The sequence below is a fragment of the Silene latifolia genome, chromosome X (assembly GCF_048544455.1).
Source record: "Silene latifolia isolate original U9 population chromosome X, ASM4854445v1, whole genome shotgun sequence".
Classification (NCBI taxonomy): domain Eukaryota; kingdom Viridiplantae; phylum Streptophyta; class Magnoliopsida; order Caryophyllales; family Caryophyllaceae; genus Silene; species Silene latifolia.
In genome coordinates this window covers 113,409,314-113,420,056 of record NC_133537.1, presented here as the reverse complement: position 1 = coordinate 113,420,056, position 10,743 = coordinate 113,409,314, and the positions used below count along the sequence as shown (strand labels likewise).

The window sequence follows — 10,743 nt, the reverse complement described above, 5'->3', positions numbered from 1 at the left end:
TTGATTTATTATTATTTTTCTTTTTCTTTTCTCATTTTTGTGATTTTGCACTAATATAAATAAATAACAAATGAATGGACTGGAGGGAGTAATTAAATGTTAAGTCGTCCTTTAGTCTTGTTTGTTTGTCAAACAGGGCAAGTTGGAAATCAATACAAGATAATTTAACTAAATTAAGAGTTAAGACATTTTAATGGATTTAGCGCGTAAGCAATACAAGACTTGATGCATGATTGTCTATTTTAGGATTGCCTATTTGTTAGAAACAATTAACATTCAAAATTACAAATTCTTAGTTACACTATGATAAGTGGTGGATCTAGGATGGCTAGCAAAGATATATACTTTAAAATGCGATCAAGTTCTATTCAGAAAAGTTAAGCTCAATTTATATCCATTTTCCTATAAGTTAAGCTTCTATAAGTTCAATTCGACCTTTATAAGTTAAGTTCAGTTCAGTTCAGCTTTTAAATTCTATTCAGAAAAGTTAAGCTTGTATGAGTTTATTTCAGTTTAATTCAGTAAAATTAAGTCCAAAAGAACTAAGCCTTAAGATCAAATAAGCTTGTTGATGCATTGGATAATCATCTTGAAGTGCATTACACATTCACTTATTCCTCTCCTTAGACGAGCTTATCCTGGTCTGAGCTCCAACTCAATGAATTTGATGCTCAAAATTGGGAGAAATTAGCCACTCTTGTGAAGTTTGCCCGTGTCACCCTTCTTAAGACCCGAGTACATAATTTGAGTAAGAAAAGTCGATTCGACATAAATTTACAAGTGTATTGATAAGTTAGAGGGATAAAGTGAAAGAAATACGAAAGTAAGACTCTTAGTTGAGTCTTAGGTATAAAGATTACTCATACTTTACTCTTGTTAACACTACCGAAAAAACAAAGCCTTGATTGTGACGAACCTATCCGTCGCCTGAACGTATAGATCAGAAGGCATTCGATAATATACGAAAATAATGAGAAAATGCATGGAGCAGGTTCATAGAGAAGTATGGGACACATGTAATAGTGGGAATAAGCGTTGGTGGAGAAGACATGGTTTTAGTGAAGCAAGACAAATCATCAAAAGTAAATGCATCAGAAGTTAAGAAGCATTTGTATGAACTTGGAGATCAGCTGTTTACTGGCATCTGCACCTTATCTCCTAACCATGGCAGAACCAAAGACAACAAACTTAACAAGGTTATATATATTGTGACCTCTCACAACCCTCTCTCCTGCTTGCTCTCCACTTGTTATTACTTTAATCGGTGTCAGAGGTCACAAATGAGAATTTGCCTATGATTCATGGCTTGTTTTCTTAAATAGTACTCCGTACTTGTTACATACACAGTCACACTAATGCAGCTCCTCTGATTAACAGGTTCCATCAGCATTCAACATATATGAACAACTCCCATTTCATACTGAGAGTTTTTCAAATGTCACCTCTAAACAAGTAAGTCCAAACTTCTACTTAACAACCGTTTAGGCTTTGTTGGTCGTTGATTGTTGATTGTTGGTCGTTGATTGTTGTACGTTGATGGTAGGGAATAACAGTAATATGTGCGAAAAGAGGAGGAGATGTAACAATAAAGGAGCATAGCGAATGGCTACCAACAGTAGCATTAATGCCTGATGCGATAAACTTGAGTTTCATTCCGATAACTTCACTTCTTAAAGGTGTCCCTGGCAAAGGTTTCTTATCACATGCTATCAATCTTTATCTTCGTCGTAAGTCCTCTTTCTTTTTCTTCACTTACACACTGACACACACACACACACACACACACACACACACACACACACACATGTTCACATTCTGTATAGTATAGGACATGTACATTAATCATTTGGTTGAAATCATGCAGATAAACCACCAATTGCTGATTTACAGTACTTCCTCGAGTTCCAGTCGAACAGAGTATGGGCTCCTATACACAGCGATCTCCCGTTAGCACCTACGACAAACATGCCAATCCCAACTTCTGCCCTCTATTTTAACATGATGGGTCCAAAAGTAAATGTCAATACTGCTCAGGTATATCTTGTTTTAAACAATAGGTGTTTTCCACATTGGTTAAGCTCATCAGAATGTACATTGATAAGTTAGTATTGCTGTTTGACAGGTTACTGCTGAGAATAAACCTGTTACAGGAGTGCGGTTATACCTCGAGGGCATGAGAAATGACAGGTTCACTTCAATTCATCTATTTTGTCATTTACATTACATTGTTGATTCCTCAAGGTACTGCAAACCCGTCTCACATGAGACTTACTATTTGGTAATGGTAACAGGTTAGCAATACACCTCCAACATCTCATAAACACGCCACTAATACTTGAAAACAAGATTGAAACATCGTCATCACTCTGGAGAGGATCAGACGAGATATCAGATGCTCGATATTTCGAGCCTGTCCAGAAGAAAAACTACTCACACATTTGCTCAGCACCCGTTAAATACAATCCCTCCTGGAAGACCAGGGACCAGGAAAACACAGCATTCATAGTGACAGGAGCTCAGTTGTACACTAACACACATGACTCCAAGCAAGTCCTTCATCTCCGACTGTTATATTCCAAGGTGCTGGATTTTGAGATCGTACAGTCGGAGTGGGACCAGGGTTCTCCAGGCTCCACCTCTCAAAAATCAAGATTCTTATCCATGTCATTACCATCGACTTCAGGGAACCTGGAAAAAGAACAAGAGCAGGGGATAGTGGTGGATTCTGGTCTTTTCCCAACGGGACCTCCGGTTCCTGTACAAAACCAGAAATTACTCCGATTTGTAAATACCTGTGAAATATTTCGAGGGCCACAGGATAATCCTGGGTATTGGATTGTAACTGGGGCTAAGTTAGACTTGATTAAAGGCAAGATTTGTTTACATGTTAAATTCTCACTGCTGAACATGGTCCCCTGATAATTACCCGTATTCTTTCGAAGATTGTATATATGTCATCTGCTTTATTTGTGATCTAAGACATGTAAATTTTTGAATAGGGTATATAAATTATGCGTATGCCCACAAAATCTATATCTATCTATCTATCTATTTATATTAATAAAAGAAGCTTTTTTCGAGCGATTAGAGAAAGTCTAATTTCCTTAATGGTGTGTTTGGGAACAAAGATTGTATTCTCAAATTAAGATTTGGACCAATTTTCATATTTGGCAAACCTATTAGATTTGGATTTCCAAATCCCTACCAAATCCAAGTAAGGCTAAAATAAACTCATTTGAAATACACACTCTAACCCCCCTCATTTCAAATCTTTATTTCATTTTGCCAAATTTAAAATAATCATTTCAAATTAAATTCTTGTTACCAAACACTCCCTAAACGACTTTCGACTTTAATAATTAGAAATAAAAGAATAGCAAGCGATAGAACGTAAGTAGTAAACAAATTCTCCTGTTGAGATAAACTTGTTATGAAACAATAGTTAGATGGATGTCCATTGGGCTTGTACCCATTATACATGTAATTAGGATGTTGATAAACTCATCAACTATGTACTATATATACCCTATATCAGATGAATAACAATTAACTCTCTTCCCCTCTCAATCTATTTGTTTGTTTTCTCTCTACACTTTCTTCTCTAATTCTTATTCTATAACACGTTATCAGCACGAGGATCTAACCGACTGAATAATTAATTCCAAAGATTGGTACATCTCTATGGTATTATCCTAAATCCCGAGTTAAGTAAAGAAGAAGGACCTTAAATATGATAAAAAGGAGAAATAAGGACCTAAACTATTTTTAGGAAGCTTTAAGGACCTCAACTACCTTATTCCGTTAACTACCAATCTTGAGCCGTTACATCCACGTTCTGCATCTAATACATTATACACAAATTCTTGTTTGTGACGGCACATATCCGTCACTCTAAGAGTGACGGATACCATTTTACCTCACAAAGTGCAACACTATTCATGTGGTCCTCTTTCTCCACTAACCCATTTTGTTACCATTTTATCTCACAAAATATCCGCAACAAATGATAACCCGTCACAAGGGAGACCAATTGTACATTATACAAAATCAAAATTAAATTGGCTAACACCACACTCTCTCTCTCTTAAGTCCACTACCTCAAGCCCTCATTTAACAGCTACCATAAGTTAATGTTGTTGAAATTTATTTTGTCAATTTTAATGATGTTGCGTTTAGATTATCAATTTGCTCCGACCGTATTCAGCAAAACTAACTGCATTTATTAAGCCTAATTATGTACGTATATACTCCCTTCTGACACGGTCATTTATTTTGCCTTTACTTTTGACACAAAGACCGAGCAAAGAGAAAAGAGTCAATTATTAGATTATAAGTGGAATAAATTGAGTGTGGAAGATTTAATTGTCCATCAAATATATTTCTAAAATAGAAAGACAAATAAATGACTAAGACACCCCAAAATGGAAAAAAAAATAAAATAAAAAATGACCGAAACGGAGGGAGTAAGACGGTGATAAATTTATTATTGTAAAACCGATTTATAGTAACACTAGCTTTTACGCACTACAAAAGAACGATTCAATAAGATCAATGGCAGAGTCAAGATTTAAAATTTGCGGGAGTGGAAAATTTTAGCGGAGATAAATGAGTAATAGTATAAGGTAGTCTCGAAAAAATTTCAAAATGATATACTACTAAAGACTTCGAAATTTTTGTACGCCAACGGGGCGAGTATAAGAAGAACCCAAAATCTGAAAATTAACTGAATGATACATTTATATGACACATGCGAAATCAACCGAACTTGAAATCACAAGTTACATAGCCAACACATTCGAAATCAACCGAAGTGAGCCAAAATGAACCAAAATTAAACGATACGGAGTACTTAATACTCCGTATATCATTTACATTAAAATATAAAAATAAACTGTCAAATATTGTTTCATCAATAACTTATTACACGAAAATACTCTTTTTAATTAAATTTATACTCTTTCCATCTAGACCTGCCAAACAAGTCAATTAAAGCAGGTTACGAATTCAGTAACTTCGGTATATTTCGCGTTTGACACATACTAATTTATATACAAATAATTCTTGTTCAAGACTGAATTATCCGTTTTATGATTAAAACGTGTCAAATATTAACCACTTGTATAAAAAAAAAACAAAAATTGGTGAAAAACTATCATCAACGTAACCCAAAATCTCACTTTAAACGGACACTATCCATCTAAAGTTGTAGACGGGTCAAATATGTGACCACTTACTATTCTTGCAAAAATGAGATTATTTAATCTGTCTACATCTTTAGACGGATATACCCGTCTACAATAAAACTAATGGTCAACATAAATAAATACTGACTTACTGAGTAGTGGAGTAGTAATAAAAATAGGAGAGAGATGGAGCCCATGGAGGCCACTAATTACTTTTTGTTAAACTGTTAGAATTTCTACTTAGTGTACAGTATTTAAACATTTGACAACAGTGAATAACGGAAAGTAGAAATGTTAACGGCATAAATCACATGGGGTCCTTAAAGCCTCGCAATTATATTTGAGGTCCTCGTTGCAATGTTTTACCATATTTCAGGTCCTTCCAATATGCTTTACTCCCTAAATCCCATATAATCCTGTAGGTTTGTCTCTATTATTTACAATTCATCGTAAATCGGAAATGTTTTAGATTTTATAATCTTTCTCTGATCTTGAGTGATTGAATATTGCTTCGTCGTGTCTTACTCGATTTCCTTATTGTTGTACTGAAACTTTTTGTGGTTTCACTGTAATTACAAAATTTGTTTATTAAAATTTGTGGGTTAGACGATGACTGCAAGTCTGCAACATCGTATTTCTCGCCTCTTTTTCACATCATCCTTGTCTCAGAATTTAATGACTAAAACTATGATTATTTGATTTGTGGCTAAGCATTAGTATAAGGCGTATCAATGCTCTTTGCTCAACATGTGGAATAATGTTTTCATTTTGGTTATTGGAAGTAGAAACATAATATTCTTGTTTGGATGATAATCTTTGCATAATTGCGACATTATTCATTTTATTTCAGTGATGGGCTTATTTTGATTATCACAATGTTTATCATATAACTATAACTAGATTTAGTGCCTGTGCGTTGCACGGTTACTAATTTTTTTTTTTTTTAAGTGAATTTGTGAAAAATGTAATTATATTGTCGTAAGTAATTAATGACTTCAAAATTATGTATAATGTACTTTGTAATATTAATATTGTACTTTCTCCAATTTCTTATTATCTTCCTCCTTTTTTTTGGCACAAAAAATAAGAGAGGAAAAAAAGAAAAAAATAAAGGATTGTAATAGAAAATGAATGAAACTTATCAAAAAAGGAAAGACGAAAGATAATCAAACTTGTTTGAAAAGACAAAGAGGGAAGATCATAAAAAATTGGAGGGATGTTGTATCGAGTATTATTAGGAGTTGTACTAAAATTTTATCCTCGTGTACTCATATATTCGTAGAAGTATTTAAACTTGTGGAAATTATAGTGCTCCGTACGCAAATGAGATTGTGCATTTCGTGTTTCCACACTATATTGACCCGATAAAAATAGAAAGTGAAAAATAATGAAAAGATATATACTCCTTGAGATTGAGATTAGATATATTACTCTATATAATATTAAAAAGAGATAAATCATCTAACTAATACCCAAAGCTCGCATTGTTGTACACATTATACCCATTATACTTTTCCATAAATTTCTAAAAGAGACAGTTTTCCATTAATTTTTGTGAAAAATCCCTCTCATGATAGGTAGTTATTATTTTTGTTATTATTTTTATTTTTATTTTTAATTTTTATCTTTTAATTTTTAGTTTATTTATTGGTTGTATTTTAAAATTATTTTTATTTAATTTTTATCTTTTATCTTTTTAGTTAGTTTTTAGTTTATTTATTAGTTGTCTCTTATTAATGTAGTCAGAGACGGTTTATCAGGAGATTTACTGTTTTGGGTAGCAGCAACTATCGTATTTGTATTGTCTCGTGTCATTGTCTTATCCTTCTCCCACGCACATTTAATTTGCTTATTATTATTTTTGTTTCTTTCCGTTGTTCATAATTTCCTATCCTTCTACTGGACATTAATTTATTTATTAAGTTATTCGGATGTTTGTTCTATAATCAAATCCCTAGTGATTAAACCTCAACTTGATTAGTATGATTGAATATCAAATAACATACGTCTTGCAATGGACTTAAAATCATTTATATAATTGCACAAATTTCTATTTTGTTTTTTTGCTACAATTTATGATTCAGTAATACGCTGACTACATATGATTTAACTGGCCCATATTTTAACTTATAAACTAATTTTTGATGAATCAACCTTATTATTAAGCAAAGTGAAATCCATGGACACGCTTGTTCAATTGAAGACCCATGTAACACAATCTTCTCTTTTTCCTATGATAGATGCGGAAATCAAGACATGAAGAGTATGAATCGAAAACAGGTCTATTAGTACTTGTCACTGCCTAGTCCAATGGCCATCCTTGTAAGGCTAGAGTCTCAGAATGGCAAAATAGATGGGACCAGAGGGCACCAAGTCAAAGTCACGCAAATATTACTCGCATATCCTTAAGGGGATATATATATATATATATATATATATATATATATATATATATACACTCATTGGTTATTTATATATATATATATCCCAATAATTTTTTTTTTTATTTTAAGCGATAAAGTTTCTATGAAAGAAAAGTTATCCTTTTAGATTAATATTTACAAATTCTGTTAGTTTTTTAGATCAATATTCCCAATAATTTTTTTTATTTTAAGAGATAAAGTTTCCATGAAACAAAAGTTATCTTTTAGATTAATATTTACGAATTCTGTTATTTTTTTTAGATTAATATTATTATTATAATTAGAGTGTTTCAAAAAACTTGGAGTCTCTAGAATTGTCTGAAAAAGCCTATATACTCATTGGTTATTTATATATATATCCCAATAATTTTTTTTATTTTAAGAGATAAATTTTCTATGAAAGAAAAGTTAACCTTTTAGATTAATATTTACAAATTCTTTTCTTTTTTTAGATCAATATTCCCAATAATTTTTTTATTTTAAGAGATAAAGTTTCCATGAAACAAAAGTTATCTTTTTAGATTAATATTTACGAATTCTGTTATTTTTTTTAGATCAATATTATTATTATAATTAGAGTGTTTCAAAAAACTTAGAGTCTCTAGAATTGTCTGAAAAAAGCCTCTTTTATATATATATATACTAGAGTTAATGCACGTTCGATGTACGGGCGCTAGCCCGAATGTGACCTACTCCTTGCTGATATAAAGTACAATAGTCATTCTCGATATATACTTCCTTGCGCTCGAGATTCGGTATGTCGAGATGACGAAATCTGACCCTTTGTTAATCGAGTTTGTATAACATCAACAATTCTTAAATCCTCCATTAACTTAGTTCATATAACGCAAGTAGAAGGATTTACGTTTTTAAAACATACAAAGCTAAAAATTAGGAGAATATTTTCATTAATTGAATTCAACTTGCGTAAAAAACTAAGAGACTATCTCTTGATTTATAATGACTTCGCATTTGACGGTATAGAGTCGAAGTTGTATAAGTTTGATCATGAAGATATGTCGGTAAAATATTCCCCGCGCATTAAAAAAAGTTACTGTTATGGAGTAAAAACATGTTTACGTGTACTTTACTAATTATTGTAATTTGTAAACCAAATTTCTAGGAGTATATTTACGCATACATTGCTAATTATTATTTATGATACTATAAACATAATTTTTATATCATCATTAGCATAGAAAAAAATCAAGGCCAAATTAAATTGTTGCAAGTAATAGGAAGAACGTGTACCAAATATTAAGTGAATGAGTGATCGAGTATCGGTTTGATATATATGGGTATGTGTATTGTGACTAAATTCATATTTTAAACTTTTTGTTAATCCAAGTCCTTTTATAAGGGTGGAGTCTCTAATATTAGAGTTAGATTACTCGTTATCACTCAAAAACTTGCTAATTAGTCTCCCTTTTATCCATCTTAAAATTAAAAGAGGCTACACGTGTATAAAAGAAAAATCTGTTACTTTTTTCCATACATTCTAGCATTTGTTTACTTCAATTACTTAACTTATCTTAAAGTCAAAACGAATATACCCATTTTAACTTGGGAATTTGTGAAAACCATACTATTCATGTAAATTTATCTACGTATTTGTACAACTATGTATTACATAAATTGCGTGCTACTCAAACTCATTGCTACTTAAACTCCCCCGTTTCGGTCATTTATTTATCTATCTATTTTAGGGTGTTTTAGTTGGTTGTTGAATTTTTATGCTCGTCTTCAAAAAAAAAATACATTAGACTTTAAATTTTAGTTTTAAGATACTGAAGAGAAACATAAATAAAGTATGTAAAGAAAATTGTAAAGCCAATGAGCAAACCTTCAAAAATCAAAATTATGAGCAGAACAATATGAATAAACCATTACAGATTTGTAAGTATGGTACTATGAACAATATGAATAAACCATCTTGCATTCACTCGCAATCTGAATAAACCATTACAGAATACCAAGTATGGTACTATGTATGGTACTTAATAAAGAGGAAGTTGACTTATAATCTATAAATACTATTAAAAGGCTAGCATAAAAATGTCACGTAGACAATGCCACATCGGATGAAAAAAAGCCACGTATACAATAACAATGTGACTTGGCAAACTAATATGACATGGATTATCAATTTATTCATATATTGCATTAATTTAATTCACTTATTTTCTTTAAAAATCCATCCATATTCCATTAGCTTTAAACTTAATTAACTCAAAAAAAAAAAAAAAAAAAACTACAATAAGAAAATACACATTAACTATAAGTTAATAATTTCAAGAAATTTCATATGGATTAGTATTATATGTATTCGAAATATAAAAAAACTGAATACCTAAGAAATTAAGAACGAAGAAGAATAAATGAAGTTGAAAACAAATTTTTTTTTTTTGTATTGTCAAGATTTGTCACTAATTCACTACTTTTTTTTTTGAAAGGCACCAATTCACTATTGTTGTTATTATAACTTTGTTGTATATAGAAGATGTTTTATAGAACTAATTAATCAACAATTGATAATTAAATATCATATAAAATATTTTCTTAGGAAAATATAAAATATATGGAAAAAAATATTTATTTAATTTAAGTAATTTACAAACAAATTCAGTAAATACTTAAATGAAATTAAACACTAATAATAAAATTCTAAAAGGGGCGTAATACCGTATATTTAGTTCATGAAATTATTTCACGTAAAGGATAAGGTTTTGGAAAATATAAAATATATGGAAAAGAAAATATTTATTTAATTTAAATAATTTACAAACAAATTCCGTAAATACATAAGTAAATTAAACACTAATAATAGAATTTTAAAAGGGTAGTAATACCATGTATTTTTTTCATGAAATTATATCACTTAAATGATAATTTAAATGAGACCTTCTCCATTCCACTTTTATTGTTTAATTATCCGTTAAAATTTATTCAAAATAAATTATTTTTGTCAAAATTTAGTATGATAAATGACTTAATTATTAGTATCTATACAATATAATAAGAAGACAAGATGAGTAGTTTATTATTTGACGTGTGTCATGTCAAGCAATTTTAAGTGCCACATTTTATGTTATTTTTCTTTGCATTTAATTTTAATCCACGTGTAATTTTTCTATTGG

General features: G+C 30.8%; 1 protein-coding gene across 1 annotated transcript; it reads left to right on the top strand.

Annotated features, from left to right (window-relative positions):
• The first annotated feature begins 738 nt into the window (after positions 1–738).
• On the top strand, positions 739–2,345 carry LOC141621551 (MACPF domain-containing protein At1g14780-like). Its single transcript, XM_074437976.1, has 4 exons — positions 739–1,452; positions 1,544–1,727; positions 1,865–2,034; positions 2,123–2,345. Exons 2-4 carry the CDS (start codon positions 1,625–1,627, stop codon positions 2,294–2,296), a joined length of 447 nt encoding a protein of 148 aa, XP_074294077.1. The 5' UTR covers positions 739–1,452; positions 1,544–1,624; the 3' UTR covers positions 2,297–2,345.
• The last annotated feature ends 8,398 nt before the right edge of the window (positions 2,346–10,743 follow it).

Excerpts from the sequence above, each read along its gene's own strand:
- LOC141621551 (XM_074437976.1), top strand. The coding sequence starts at position 1,625 with ATGCCTGATGCGATAAACTTGAGTTTCATTCCGATAACTTCACTTCTT. Across the intron at positions 1,728-1,864 it reads TATCAATCTTTATCTTCGTC|ATAAACCACCAATTGCTGAT; the intron begins GTAAGTCCTCTT and ends GAAATCATGCAG. Across the intron at positions 2,035-2,122 it reads TAAATGTCAATACTGCTCAG|GTTACTGCTGAGAATAAACC; the intron begins GTATATCTTGTT and ends GCTGTTTGACAG.